At 34.2% G+C, this 16,535-nt stretch overlaps 1 protein-coding gene across 1 annotated transcript; it reads left to right on the top strand.

The window, feature by feature from the left end:
• The first annotated feature begins 822 nt into the window (after positions 1 to 822).
• On the top strand, positions 823 to 1,935 carry LOC133806048 (putative callose synthase 8). Its single transcript, XM_062244184.1, has 4 exons — positions 823 to 1,108; positions 1,279 to 1,402; positions 1,502 to 1,596; positions 1,692 to 1,935. Exons 2-4 carry the CDS (start codon positions 1,349 to 1,351, stop codon positions 1,933 to 1,935), a joined length of 393 nt encoding a protein of 130 aa, XP_062100168.1. The 5' UTR covers positions 823 to 1,108; positions 1,279 to 1,348.
• Positions 1,936 to 16,535: the final 14,600 nt, after the last annotated feature.

Raw genomic sequence — 16,535 nt, 5'->3', positions numbered from 1 at the left:
GTGTCATAAAGCCTGGAAGGTAAGCTATATATCATCAGCCAACCTTGACTGTTTTGACTTGGGATCAGATATAACTATAACTACTTACTCTTTATCATTGTCTTGTCTATGTCTCGAAGATATGAGTCTATGGATGTAAATATTTATGTGTATATATATTTTTAAGTTAAGTTTCTATTATGATGGGAATTTTATGTGATTACTTTTCATAGCTTCTTATAATGGAACTATGAAAGACATTATATCTAAGTACCCAATATGTTTCTTATAATTCTTATTTTCTTTTCAATTTTTTTAGTTAAGGGTTATATTTATTTTATTTTATTATATTGCATTATTAGTCGGAAACTTTTATATTGATCTTAATTTTTTTATGGGGATTTACATACCATATGTTATAGAATTATGGCTAAGGTTGCAAAAAAAATCTGAAAAAAGAGTAAATCAATTGAACTGAGGTCGAAAAAACTGGAATAAAAACATTGTGTATGAAAACAATAATATTAAAACTGATAATTGGATGGTTATATTTTTTACACTGGTAAAAAATGGATCACTAGTAGGTTTATATGAATAGCCACCATCATGCCATCCAATTCTGCTGTCAGAACATAGGACAGTTACTAGAAGTTGTGAGTGTTGTTTGTCATACTCTCTTCTTATAATATCTGCAGTAGTTTCATCTTATGGAAGCTCATCTTAGTTTAAGTTTATTAATGATGAACACTGTAAAATATCTTGAACAAAGAATTAGGGATGAAGTTAGAAGCTTAGTTTATAGATCAACCTGTCTAGCATAAATGCTTGACACATGTATATTTATACTTTACATGTATATTTCATGGACACACAGATATGGTTTCTGTTTTCTGTACAATATTTGGTGGACTTTATGGTATTTTGCATCACCTTGGTGAGGTAAGCCATTTCTTCTATATATTTATCACTATTAGAGTACATTGGCAATGTTCTTACTCTGGTGTGCTATAGATCCGAACGTTAGGAATGTTGAGAAGTAGATTCCACACCTTGCCATCAACATTTGATGCTTGTCTGATTCACTGAAGTACATCCTTAAGTTTCTCGTTGTGAGAGATTTGGAAAATAGGTAGACAAGTTATTGCAAAAGTTTATGTTGTTTTGTATGCATACATATTTGAATATTTAAATCATGTAATTCTTACCATGTAGATATCTTTCTTTTCCTGATTGAACATTCAATGCTGGCTTCTCAATTAATGTTTCTGCTTCTATGATGATCCCTGTGTTGCATTCTAGGGTCTTATCTGAAATAATAAATGAAGTTGAAGAAAGCCTTAAAAGATCAAGTTTTCTTGAGGACTTTAGAATGATTGAGCTTCCAAATTTGCTAGATAAATTTGCTGAGTTGCTTGAACTTCTGGTAAGCCTGCATATTTCTGGCTTCTCCTTGATTTTTTAGAGTAAGGAGTCCGTAGTCTGAGTCCAAACCTTACTAACCTATGGTATTAAATGTTTCAAGGGTGAGGGAAATGGAGATCATGCCGGTAAAGTAGTGAAAGTTCTACAGGATATGTTTGAAATTATAACCAATGATATGATGGTTGATTCTTCCAGGTTGGATGCTTTCAGAGTTACCATTCTTATGTAAGATCAGTAGTAGACATGTTTTATATACTAATACTACCATACTTCATGTTCAAACCCCACAGAATAATGGAATTGCTAAGCTCTTTCCAGGACATGGATAAGGATTCTCCTTATTTTTGCAGACATATTGAGCCACAATTATTTGAAAAATACGCTGGTGAGATGTCCATCCAGTTTCCCTTGCCAGACAATGCACCATTGGAAGAGCAGGTGATGAAACTTGTAACATTCACTGTCTGCCTTCCACTTCTTTATAGGACCTTGTTCATTAAGCAAAGACAAACAAATATAATGAATAATATTTGAGATGCTTTTAAAGGTTGTAGTTATGTTTCTAATGGTCCCCTAATTGTGATTTCATTGATAGTTATTTAATTTTACTTGCTTTTCAGTTCCTTCTTGACTTTTTCTCAAATACCTTCTCAAACACCATAGGTGTTTGATGATTTCAACATGTCAATAACAAAAAAAAAAGAAAGGAAAAAAAAAGCTTAGTTTTAGCTTCAGAAAAACAGAAAGAAGTGGACACTCACTTAGAGAGCAATTCCCAGAACATGAAGACCACTGTTTTGGCCAATGATGGTTCTTGTAGAAATACATTGAACAAGAAAGTTGGGCAGACCCACATACCATTTTTGGTCTCACTGTTGCCCACATCCCATTTTCTATCTTTTTTTCCATTTCATTGTCTGGGTACTGTTTGATTAAACTTTGGGAGTTTCCTATGTAATTCTGAACCATTCTTTATGTTCCCTCCTCCACTCTATACCATAAAAAGAACCTCTGTTTTTTACATAAACCACCCTTTTTGCAAAAACTAATTGTTTTAATGCCCCAGTATTCAGCACCATGAATATTAATTGTTTTAATGCTCAATATTACAGATATCACACAAGTATAGTTTGATCTACGTAATCACCAAGCTTGGGTTGCTATTCGTTTACAACTTGGAGACGGCTACTACAGTTTACAGAAATAGAATCAGTCCACAAGTATAATTTTGAAGGCTTTGTGTTGGGCAGCTGTAGAATATTTTGTGCTAAAAGTAGTAACTTTTCAATATATTGAATATTTAAGACTACTTGAATACTTAAAGAACATTTTGTTGTTAATGATAGTGTTGAATGTTTTAAACTAATTTGTGGATTGTTAATACAATGTTGAATGTTTTTACTTTTTGTTATTTGAAAATCAAGTTCATTTGATGATGCTAGTATATATTAGAAAGCTAATTTTAGTTATATAAAAAAAATTAAAATATAATAGAATAAATTAGTGTTATATAAATGAATATATAATAAGAATTTAAACTTATCTAAATATTAAAATAATACGAAAATTGTGTTATAATATCTATTACAATAACACTTTTTATGTAAAGAATTTTGTTATGCAAATTTCATTATATAACATAAATAATGTGTTATACTAAAGTGTAGTATAACACAAATTTATAAGTATTGAAATGTGTTATATAATCGACTATAAATAATATAATTAAACACTTATCTATTTATTAAAATAACACAGAAAGTGTGTTATCGTTGATAGTATAATAACACATATGTATAACAATGATAAAGTGTTATGTAAAGTACCCTGACCTACGATAACATAGTCGGTCTTAACACATCAAAAAGTGTTATGGTATGTTTTGATAACACATTTTTGGTGTTATTAAAAGCATTTATTCTTGTAGTGAATCTTATGGTTATCCATTATCGCATTGTGACTAGGTTATACCACAAGGACTCAAGGATTAGGGATCGTGGTCAGGTCTGCCATGTGATAGCTGCTCGGGACCTGAGGTAAGAAAACTGCACCCGAGTTGGGGTTGGGGCTTAAACCCCTTGTATGAATATATCATGAACATGAATATATCTGTAGCTGGGAATATCTTATTGTGCATGCTTGTATACACTACCATTGATTACTTGCTATGCATTTTGCATCTGTGATTATATTTGTTTATAGGTTGGCCTAAGGGTGCTGGGGGCCGATAACAAGCATGCGGAATGCAGTCTGACCTAAGGGTGCTAGGGTTAACCATAAAGCCAGTGGACTCAGCCTAAGGGTGCCAGGCCTGGACATTTTACAATAGACAGAAGCGTGGTTCACACTTAACTATTTGAATTGATTGGTGATATTGATTTATACGTTCGATTAAGCTGAGTACTTTTATTGAGATTGTTGTATATATTCTAACGTTAGTTGACTCTGGTGAGTTATATTAATGTTTTTATACTATTGCCTAGTTATGCATTTTGTTTTAAGTTTTCTTGCTGGGCCTTGGCTCACGGGTGCTATGTGGTCTAGGTAAGGGAGTTGATAGCTGGGCTAGCCATGAGTTTGAGAGCTTCGGGGGCGGTGTGTACATACGCAGCCTGCTCGATCGCCATGGTTGGGATAGCTTAGGAGGAACTAGGGTTAAACCCTATTTTGCCGCTAAGGACAGCTAAATTGTATCTATTTATCTTTTACAAGTCTGTAAATTGGTTTTTGGGATCTCGTGGAAACTTAATAATTTAATTATTTTGTTGACCAAATCTTTTATTACTTGACCTCGGCTTAGTCTTTAATTACACATTTAAGTTCAAACGACTTGCTTAGCAGGTTAAGCACTATTTTAAACACATAGTGTAATGGTCTTGGTTATCCAGGGCGTTACAGTTTTCTCTGAGCTCAACTCATCAAAACTCACTCCAAGTGCCAACCTAAGCTAGAAATGAGCCCCAAAGTCAACATAATACAACTTAAGCAACACATTAACACCAAAAACTCACCCAAACTCTCACTAAAACTCAAAACATAAATCTTGAGCTTCAAAGCTCAAGAACACGTGAAGAACAAAAGAAATCCACAGAAATCAGAGGAGAATTCTTACCTCAGCTGTGTAATTCGACCCCTAAGCTGCTCCTAACTTAATTCTCAGCTTCAAGCCTCCGGTTTCCAAGCTAATTCTCCTCAAAATTCAAAACTTCACCCAAGTCTTGCAAGAGCTCAAGGAAAAACGAGAGAGAGAAAGTAATGGTGTTGCCTTTGGTCCTTTCTACCAAATTCTGAGAGTTTCCACTTAATTAAGTCACCCCAAAACTTAGAAAAGACCAAACTACCCTTTGGTCAAACCTAAGTCCTTCAATGCCCTTAAGGGCATAATGGTCTTTTGCCACCATTTCTCATTAATCCTCAAATTACCTCACAATTACCCAACTAATCAAAATATACCAAATAATCACCAAATAATTTCCCATTACCTGATAGACCCCAGTAATGTACTAAATAACCAAAATACCCCCAGGCTCACCCCGAGCAAGGACTTGCTCACTAGGATCGTCTCGTGCAGAGTAACCCAAATATATCCATATAATAATGTGGTCTCAATTGCAAAAATTACATATATTTACAAATATACCCTCAACGAGTCAAAATTACAAAAATACCCTTCTAATAAGAAACGGGCCCACTTGCATGCTTAATACAACTAAACATGCTATAATAGTCATATCATAATACAACTCACATAATCATGCATATAATCATAAAAATGCACATAATATCCATTTATGCTCTCCCAACACACTAATCAAGGCACTAAGCATGATTAGCAAATTTGGGATGTTACACAGGCCTTTGACCTGGTTATATCTACGAGTTTTGTTCACCTAATAGCATTACACCTGTTAAGAATCAGGCCTCAGACTTGGTTATATATGTAGGATTACCTAGTTGAATTCTAGGTTTTGTTTTTCTTTGATTTTTCTTAACTTAGTTTGTGTTTGGAATTTCTTCAAAAAACTCGAGCTTTCAAAAGCCGTAGAATAATCGATTGACCAAATCCTAAGTTGTAAAAATTTTATCTAAATTTTTTGAATACTTCAAATACGCTTCGAGGGTTACATGCCCCCAAGCGATTATAATTTATGAATATTCTGGATCATTTTTACAAAGTGAGCTCGTGATACATTACAAGAATAAGATAGAATATTTGCTCCATGTTTAAATTGCGTACCAATCCTGTGTTATTAAAATAAAAGGGCCTTTATAAACAAGCCTTACATGGAAGAAAAAATGTTAAAGATATTAAAATCTAACAAAGTCGTCTTATTACTGATAGTATTTTTTGAGATGTAGAGCATTCCAGGTCTATGGGATCAGTTCTCCACCCAATCGAGCTAGTTTGAAGGTTCCTTCACGCAAGATTTCCATGATTTGGTAGGGTCCTTCCCAGTTCGGTCCCAATACACCATCTTTAGGATCTTTGTTCGCCAAAAATACCCTTTGTAGCACCAAATCACCCAGTTTGAGTCTACGTCTTTTGACTTTTGAATTAAAGTAGCAAGTAACCCTTTGCTGGTAATGGGTGAGCTATAGTTGAGACTCCTCCCACTGCTCTTCAATGAAATCCAGGGATGCATTAAGTAGGTCATGATTGTGATCCTGGTTGTAGGTTCTTTTCCTATGTGATGTCACTGGAGCTTCTACTGGGAGCATAGCTTTGCTTCCAAAGATCAGAGAGAAGGGTGTATGCCCAATAGATGTCCGATGTGAGGTCCTGTAGGCCCAAAGCACTTGCGGGAGCTATTCTGGACATATCCCTTTAGCATCTTTTAGTCGTTTCTTTAAGCTTACCTTTAGGGTTTTGTTTACTACCTCGACCTACCCATTAGCTTGAGGGTATGCTACCGAGGAGAAACTCTTCATTATGCCATATTTCTCGCAAAAGGTTGTGAATAGGTCACTGTCAAATTGAGTCCCGTTATCAGACACAATCTCTTTTGGGAGTCCAAAACGACATATGATATTTTTTACGAAAAAATCTAGGACTCTCTTTGAGGTTGTAGCCACCAAGGGTTCGACCTCAACCCACTTAGTAAAGTAGTCAATGGAAATAACCGCATAGCGAACTCCTCCCTTTCTAGTTGGCAATGAGCCCATTAAGTCGATCCCCCATACAAAAAATGGCCAAGGCAACAAAATCATGGTCAACTCCATGGGTGCTGCTCGAGCAATGGGGGAAAAACGCTGGCACTTGTCACACTTTAGGACATACGAGGTCAAGTCCTTCTTGAGTGTAGGCCAGAATGAGCCTTGCCCCAATACCTTCAGAGCCAAGTTTTGCCCCTTAGCATGGTCTCCACAAAACCCTTCGTGTATTTCTCGAAGTATGGTTTGTACCTCCTTGGGCAGAACACATCGTAGGAGGGGCAATGAATGGCCTCGCTTGTGGAGAATTCCTTTGACCATAACATACCGTGGGACATGATACAATAATTTTCTTTCATTCTTCCGATCTTGTGGTAGCTTACCGATTGTAAGGTACTCGACAATAGGAGTCATCTAGGTTGGTTTTGTGCAAATTACTCCAACTTCCACTGACTTTTCTCTGATACTTGGTTGTTCCAAGAATTCTACGGGGACCACATTTAATGTGTTTGCTTCCTTGGTAGTGATGAGGCCAGCTAGAGCGTTAGCATTAGTGTTCTATTCGCGGGGGACCTGCTCGATGGAGTAGAAATCGAATTCAGAAAATTCACATTTAACTTTAGCTAGATAAGCTGCCATTTTGATTCCTTGAGCATGGTACTCCCCTAATACTTGATTAACCATGAGCTGAGAATCGCTAAAGCATTGAATTTCTCTCGCTTTCAGCTCCTTTGCTATCTGAACTCCAGGCAATAAGGCCTCGTACTCTGCTTCATTGTTGGAGGAGTTGAAACCAAATTTGAGAGCTGTATGGAAGAGATGTCCTTCGCGTGAAATTAAAATTATTCTAGCTCTAGACCCGTTCTCATTTGACGATCTGTCAATGAAGCATTTCCACAACTCTTGTCCAGGTTCCCTCCTTCGTTCGTCTTGGAACCCCGTACATTCAGCCACAAAGTCAACGAATGCTTGGCATTTGATTATTGTTTGTGGTTTGTATAGTATCTTGAACTTACTAAGTTCGATGACTCACTTTAACAAACGCCCGATGTCTTAGGTTTTTGCAAGACTTGCCTTAAAGGTTGATCAGTTAAGACGTGTATAGTATGGGACTGGAAATACGACCTGAGTTTTCTTAAGGCTAGGCTCAAACAAAAAAGCAAGTTTCTCGATTAGAGGATATTTGGATTCAGCTCCCAGAAGCATTTTGCTCACATAATACACCATTTTCTGTGTTCAATCTTCCTCTCAAACTAACACAATGCTGATCTCGTTTTCTGTTACAACTAGGTATAAGTATAGACCTTCTCTAGTCGTTGGTTTTGATAACATGGGGGGCTCAGCTAGACGAGTTTTCAGATCCTGAAATGCCTGTTTGTATTCTTCTGTCCATTTAAACTGTATGTTTCCACTAAGCAAGTTGTAGAAGGGGAGACATTTGTCTATGGACTTTGATACAAATCAGCTTAAGGCAGTGACCTTTCCAGTTAAGCTCTAGACATATTTTCATGACCTTGGAGAAGGCATTTCTAATAGCGACTTGATCTTTTCTAGGTTCGCCTTGATCCCCCTCGCATTGCCATCAACTAGCTAGGAGGAAAAATTTCCATCAACTAGTAACTTGCAATAGATAAATAAAAATAACAAGATAAATAAAGAAAATTACAACAAAGGTTAGGAGGCACACGTGCCGTCAACTAACAAAGAAATACAAGGAATAAAAATTACAAAAATTATAACAAAATTAGGAGGCACAAGTGTCATCGACTATAAAAATTAAAAAGATAGAAAGGAGGCACAAGTGCCGTCAACTATAAAAATTAAAAAGATAGATAGGAGGCTCAAGTGCCGTCAACTAATAAATATAAATATATAAGTAAGTTTTTTTATTGGTGGTAGAACTATCCCAAATTTTCTTTTTATCTTTTTTTTTTTTAGTTTTTATATAAATATAAATATATATATATTTATAGTTTTTTTTAAGTGCAAAAATTAAAATAACTAGTAAAAGAATTTACTAACCTTGAGATAAATTTTGTTTCTTTTCTTGCAACTCCCAGGCAACGGCACCAAAAACTTGATAGACCCAAAACAGGTATGTTTTAAATATTTATAAATCGTAAGCGCATGAATCGTTCATATAGAATAGTGATCGTGTAAGCAAGGATGTCGAACCCAAACGAGTTGTCTAAAATCGAAAAGAAAACTATTTTAAACCAAAATTAATAAATTCTAACCAAGCTCCAAATATTGATGAAAATTTGTAACAATAAAAATAAAATAAAAGATAATAATAAAGATAATAAAGACAATATATAAAAATAAATTAATAGTAGAAATCAAGATGGTAAAAGAAAGATTATTAAGATAATAAAATCTACAAAATATAAGTTCAATAATATTTAAAAGTACATTGATTCCCAAGTTTTAGTAATAGTAGAAATTAATCAAACCATCACTTATTCAAATTAGATATTCTATTTAAGCACAAGTTTTTATAAAAATATAGGATCTATCTTCACTAATAAAAATTATAATTTCAAAGCATTTAGTGTAAATCAATCTAATGAAATAACAAATAAATCAATGAACATTATTTATAAGGAAAAACATAATAATTTTGTTCTAAGCATTGGATGTGTACAATTTAATGACACATCTTACGCAAAGAATATTATGTTTTTGCACTAATGAAGAACAAAGTGTAAATATGAGCTAACAATAAAAAATACATGATATTTAAGATGAAAGAAAATATTTGAAGAAGAAAATCTATAAACTTTAGTGCACAAAAGGGGAAATCAACATACAAAATAAACACTATCTAGTTATAAATTGTTTCATCATCACCTTAATAATCTTAAAAAGAACTCATAACTAAAATAGTAAATACAAACTAAAAATTACAAGCATAAATAGGAAAATTTGGAGGAGAAACCCCAAAATTTTTCCTCTAAAACCTCATAGGAAAAATGACAAAAAAGAAGAAAAAGATGTAGAGAATTGAGAGGTTTTGAAAGTGTAGAACTTGTTGTATGGTAACCTCTCTCCAAATTAAGCACCAAACTCCCTTATTTATAGCCAAAAAAAGGGTATTAAAATAATCAATTTAAATTAATTAAATTGATTAAATTAATTGAATTTATTATAATATGGCAAATAGGGGTAAATTTTAGGGTGTAATGATGATTTTTAGGTAAAATGTGTGTAAACATTGGGTAAAAATTGGCATTTTGAAGACAATGGGACAAAGTGACAATTTGTGGGCTCAAGAATTGGAGGCATACATGGGGTGGTTGCTGGCAGGGTGGGTTCGGCTGGGCATTTGGGCCTTGGGGAGCTTCAGCTGATGCATTCATCAGGTGGTGGCGTTGGGCCTGAGGAGGCAGGCGGGCCTGGGAGTGCTGGGCCGAAATGGGGCAGCTGGAGGCTGCTGAAGGAGATGGCTGTTCTTCGTGTGGTGCAAGGACTTTAGCTGGAGTGTCAGGGAGCAGCTGGGAGACACGGTTTCAAGTGGCTGCTAGGCTGGACAGAGCTGGAGCACAGGCTGGGCAGGCAGGTGGGCCGAGTGGGCCAGGCGTTGGGCTGGGAAGTGAGCTTCAATTTCCTCTTTTTCTCTTTTCTTTCTTAAAAAATGCCACTTCTTTCTTTTGATTTCCTTGCTTTTCAAGAGCCACAAATGCAATAATTTTCCTACAAAATAAATTATAAACTAAATATTTTCATTAATAAAATATACCATATAACTTCCATAAAAATATTAATTAAAATTTAATTTCAATAAAATCATATTTTTAGCATTCAAACTAACAATACTAATTTTAAATAATTAAATTATAACATAAAACAATAAAATATCTATAAAAACATATACAAATCTAGAAAATAACAATAAGACTAATAAATACAAAATTACTTAAAAACTTAATCAATTACTTAAAAACTCAAGAATTAAGCAACAATTAGCACATAAAAAGTGGTAAAATAACTCTATTTTGTAGAGTTATCACACCCTCAAACTTAATATTTTGCTAGTCCTCGAGCAAAAGAAAAATTAAAAACACACACAATTTTTTTTAATTGGTGATGTCAATGTTTTTGTCAAAAAATTACATAATGTAAATAGTTCAAAGAAAATCACAAATAAAAGTAAAGCTTATGTAATTAATTAAAAAGTTACAATTGTTTTCAAAATAGATATTTAACATGCAAACACAAAAACTATCATCAAATCATCAATTGAACATTAGACAAGCTTATGCAAACAAAAATAAATTAAATCTCAAGAGATAATCAAGCAAATTCTAGGAATTTTCAATTTTTTTTAGAGATTTAAAGAATTTAATGTTTAAATAAACTTCCAAATATCACAAATTCGAATAGAATAGAAAAGTGACCTATTATGAAAAATATGTATTTAAACAAAACTAACTTAAAAATTAAAAACAAAGCTTAAGATTTATTTATACTTTTCTATGAACTAAGAACAATTTCAATTATTAGAAAATGAAGATCACCAATAATTTTTTTTTTCACACAAAACAAGGAAAAAAAATATATCAAATGAAAATCACATAAAAACAAAAAGAAAAACAAATAAAGATTTTTTTTTTGAATTTTACAACAAATGAAAAACATGCATAAACACAAAGAAAAATACATACACATTGCCCCCAAACTTAAATAAAACATTGTCCTCAATGTTTAATAAAATGAAAAAATTTAAGAACTACTCCCTTTGATGAATGCTTCCTTGATTTGACTCTTTTGTTTTCTTCTCATCTTTTCTTTTTGGGCAAGAAGTTTCCTTCAAGCTTTTTGGAATTTGAAAAACATGAAACAAAAACACACAACAAAAGAGAAATATAAAATGAAACATTAAAGTATGGGTTGCCTCTCACAAAACGCTTTAGTTTATAGTCTTTAGCTCGACTATAATTTTTTTTCTTTTAACCTACACCCAATCGATGGTGTAGAATTTCATTAGTAGGGTGAGTTATGACTTTGATGCAAATGCCATAAATAATAATTAATAACATCACACCTACAAGAAAATTAGAAATATGCAATTTTGGTGGATTTTCAATAAAGTATGAAAATTACAAATCTTTTTTAACCTCCCTTTCAATTTGAGTGAATATGCATATTTCTTCAACTATGGGCTCATGAGATACAACAATATCATTTTCTTTTTCCTCATGATCCATTTCAATCAGTTAATCTAACTCCTTAGTTTCAAGTAATACTTGGATGCTATTCAAAGGTTCTTTGACAACTTCATTCTCTTTTCATTTTCAATTTGTCTATTTGGATTGGTAATGGGTTGGTTGGAGTAAACTTGTTTTTCCGACTCTATAACAGTTTCTAGTTGTCCTATTGTCTCAATTTTTTAGATTGACTGAGATTGGGCTAGTAAGATTTGGTAGGTTGATTGCATGAACTGTTGTAGGGTATCCTCTAAAGATGGGCTCGTTTCTTGTTCAATGGGATATGATAGGTTGGATTGGGCATGACTTAGATTAGACATGTTGAATTCATGCTCTTGATGCATTGGAGATTGGGTATGGCTCCATGAAAAAGTTGGATTATAGGTGGGGGTAAAATGGGTATCAAAAGATTCATGCATATCATACATATCATTAGTTTCTCCATAATTTAAATCTGAGTGCTCATAATAGTTATACTCAGAATTCCAACTATAATTAAAATGATTCATATGGTAAAAACTAAATGATATTTGTGTTTTTTTAAAAATGACAATTAAGGTAAAAAGAACAAGAAAATAAAATTAAGAGAACAAAAACAATGTTAAGATATTAAACAATTACACGATAATATGATAAAAGACAGAAAAATAAGGTAAAATTAAGTAAGATTATCAAAAATTAGGCAAGAGTAGGGAGGCATAGCATGCCATCAACCATAACAAAAATAAGGTAAAAATTAGGAGGCACAAGTGCCATCAACTAAAACATAAGATAAAAGACTAGGAGGCAAAATTGCCATCAACTAGTAACTTGCAACAGATAAATAAAAATAACAACTAGATAAATAAAGAAAATTACAATGAAGGTTAGGAGGCACAAGTGTCGTCAACTAACGAAGAAATACAAGGAATAAAAATTACAACAAAATTAGGAGGCACAAGTGCCATCGACTATAAAAATTCAAAAGATAGAAAGGAGGCACAAGTGCCGTCAACTATAAAAATTAAAAAGATAGATAGGAGGCCCAAGTGTCATCAACTAATAAATATAAATATATAAGTAAGTTTTTTTTTATGGGTGGTAGAACCGTCCCAAATTTTCTTTTTATATATTTTTTTAGTTTTTATATAAATATAAATATATATTTTTTATAGTTTTTTTAAGTGCAAAAATTAAAATAACTAGTAGAAGAATTTACTAACCTTGAGATAAATTTTGTTTCTTTTCTTGCAACTCCCCAGCAACGGCGCCAAAAACTTGATGGACCCAAAACGGGTATATTTTAAATATTTATAAATCACAAGTGCACGAATCGTTCATATAGAATAGTGATCGTATAAGCAAGGATGTCGAACCCAAATGAGTTGTCTAAAATCGAAAAGAAAACTATTTTAAACCAAAATTAATAAATTCTAACCTAGCTCCAAATATTGATGAAAATTTGTAACAATAAAAATAAAATAAAAGATAATAATTAAGATATTAAAGACAATATATAAAAATAAATTAATAGTAGAAATCAAGATGGTAAAAGAAAGATTATTAAGATAATAAAATCCACAAAATATAAGTTCAATAATATTTAAAAGTGCATTGATTCCCAAGTTTTAGTAATAGTAGAAATTAATCAAACCATCACTTATTCAAATTAGATATTCTATTTAAGCACAATTTTTTATAAAAATATAAGATCTATCTTCACTAATAAAAATTATAATTTCAAAGCATTTAGTGTAAATCAATCTAATAAAATAACAAATAAATTAATGAACATTATTTATAAGGCAAAACATAATATTTTTGTTCTAAGCATTGGATGTGTACAATTTAATGACACATCTTACACAAAGAATATTATGTTTTTGCACTAATGAAGAACAAAGTGTAAATATGAGCTAACAATCAAAACTACATGATATTTAAGATGAAAGAAAATATTTGAAGAAGAAAATCCATAAACTTTAGTGCACAAAAGGGGAAATCAACATACAAAATAAACACTATCTAGTTACATATTGTTTCATCATCACCTTAATAATCATAATTAGCATGCCTAGAAGTAATAACCCTACTCGTTCATGCATCAATCCAGATAAGTGACTATAAGGCCACGCCAAGGCCCATTACCCAATTCCTTGTATAACCAGCCTTAGGGCTGGCCAAGCATACTTGACACTTATTATTTCAGGTGGCCATAGGGTCGTTCAAGCGTATATCGCACTTTCAGGTTAGCTTAACCACATCGGTCGGCGTTCAGCACACTATTGTCGCCATCAACTCATAAGACGAGCCATTAAACCATCGACTTATAAGTCAAGCCTTGCGAATCCTCGACTTATAAGCCGATTCTTTTAACCAGATATATCCTCAACTAATAAACAGAGCTTTTAATTAGATACCATAGACAGTTCCTTGACTTATAAGCCGAGCTTTCAATCAGATACCATGTATAAATCCTCGACTTATAAGCCAAGATTTTCAGTCAAATATAATCGATTACCCTTGACTTATAAGCCGAGCCTTTCAGTCAGATATAACAGATAACCCTTGACTTATAAGTCGAGCTTTCCCAATCAAGCATACAGATAAGTAATCATTACTTAACACAGGTAAGCACAGTGCAATCAACATGTTTAATAAAACAATCTCAGCATGGTTATAACCATGTTCAATAGCCGGGCCAAGCCCTAAAACAGACCGGGAGTAGTTTTCTTACCTCATGTTCTGAGTAAATAGTGTCGAACGACCTTCGAGTATGGGACATTCCTCCCGAGCCTAACGGTTCGCTCTAGTCACAACCATAACAATGAATAACTATCAGGAAACGAACTAATAAAAGCCTTCGAACAGAGTCCTAGCCTCTGGGATTCTGAATTCTACTAACCCAAGTAGTAGAACCATTCCCGAGCCCTTAGGTTTGGGTTCCCAACTCCTGAAACCTACTTATTATTTTTTTCCCCAACTAGAGTCACAACACCCCCCACTAAGGGCAGAAACACCACAAGTCAGAGGGCTCTGAGCCCAAAACCACAGGGCACGCGCTGCGGCGCAACCCACCTAGCGTCGTGGCGCCAAGGAAGTTCGAGGCACCTCCTTGACCCTCTGAGTTCATAAGGGCCGCAATGCTCCAAGAACAGCGCCGCAGCGCGACCTGCGAACCTAGAAACCAACGATTTTAAGAATTGCCAACTTCCAAAAAATCACCCCAAAACATGATTTTCACCAGTTTCGACCATAATAATGGTCATAGCAGCTCAAAAATATAGTAAACAACTCTTGAACTCTATCAAAACTCCATACAACTAAGATTAAGTAAAGCTTAAAAAAAACTATAAAACCCAAGAACTAAAACTCAATTATTGGATTACCTCTAATGGAGTTCGACTCCCAGCTGTTAGAACCTTTAACAGTTCTAAATCACAAGGCCAACATGCCTTATATAAGAGTTCTTCAAAGAAATTCAATCACCTAGTGAGAGAAAATGAGAGAGATAGAGAGAGAGAGAGAGTTATGTTTTTATTTGTTTAAACTAAGCTGATAAGTTTCAGCCAACTTAAGGCAGCCCATGGTCCAAATGACCATAATGCCCTCAAGGCAACTCTTTCCTCTCAACGCCCCTCAAGGGAAAAATCATCATTTACACTTCTGTCTAACATTACACTTATAATCCCAATTAATTCCGCTAAACCCGTAATATCACTATTTCCCCCAACATACGACTCATACTCTAATGAGACGCTGTAACGCCCTGGATAGCCAAGACCGTTACACTGTGTGTTTATAAAAGTGCTAGACTTGCTAATCAAGTCATTTAGTTAAAAATCGTGTTACTGAAACTATACTGGAACTAGGGCTAAAAGATTTTGGTCTTAAAAGTCATATCTCTTATAAATAACATTTCCTGTATACATGGGATCCCAAAAATACTAAGATTAAAACCATTTACAAAAGATTCAAGAGTTATACACAGTACTACCCATATTAAGGAAAAACAGACAATTAGGCAATCTCTGTCTTGACCCACTCCTCGGCCATGGTGACCGAACAGCTGACTATGTACATTCAACCCCGCAGATCTCCATCTCAGGATTGGTCCAACTTGCCTTTCCCTTTACCTGCACAACGTAGCACCCGTGAGCCAAGACCCAACAAGAAAACACAACAACAGAGCATAAGCAATCAACAGACAATTCAATATCTCATTTTGCATATCATATTCTCAACCGTATAAACATTCAGAATAATCAAGCATTCAACATGCTAAACATATCAACCCATATCATATATCAATTTACAAATGATAACTAGGGTTAGCGCCCTCAGGCCGCACCCTCTATTATCCCACTGACTCCGGCCTGCTTAAACCGAGCTCAGTGAATAATAAGTTGTCCTCGGCTACCAGTGGCCAAGCCGCGCCCTGTGTGCAAATATTATGTACGGTACCCTTAGGCCGCTATCACATGTCCCATGGCATAATACCATCATTGACATTATACAGATATCGGGAGCACTTAGTCCCATCAAAAACATATAACCGGGTGCAGTTTTCTTACCTTTAGATTCGCTAGCTTTGTTCACTTGATTCCTTGAGCACGATCCCTCCCGAGCCTTAGCGCTCACCTAATCACAACCATAGATCAAAGTCATCACCAAACCTCAAATCCAGAACCTAGCCTCGGGATCCCGAGCCCCCGAGAAGTCCTAATTCCACCAAGCAGGGGGGTGGAATCGAACCCCGAACCCTTGGTCAAAAACCCTTGAAAATAACCCTAAAAC

Source organism: Humulus lupulus, chromosome X, assembly GCF_963169125.1.
Source record: "Humulus lupulus chromosome X, drHumLupu1.1, whole genome shotgun sequence".
Classification (NCBI taxonomy): Eukaryota; Viridiplantae; Streptophyta; class Magnoliopsida; order Rosales; family Cannabaceae; genus Humulus; species Humulus lupulus.
The sequence above is the reverse complement of the archived record's forward strand: the minus strand, read 5'-3'. Positions and strand labels throughout refer to the sequence as shown.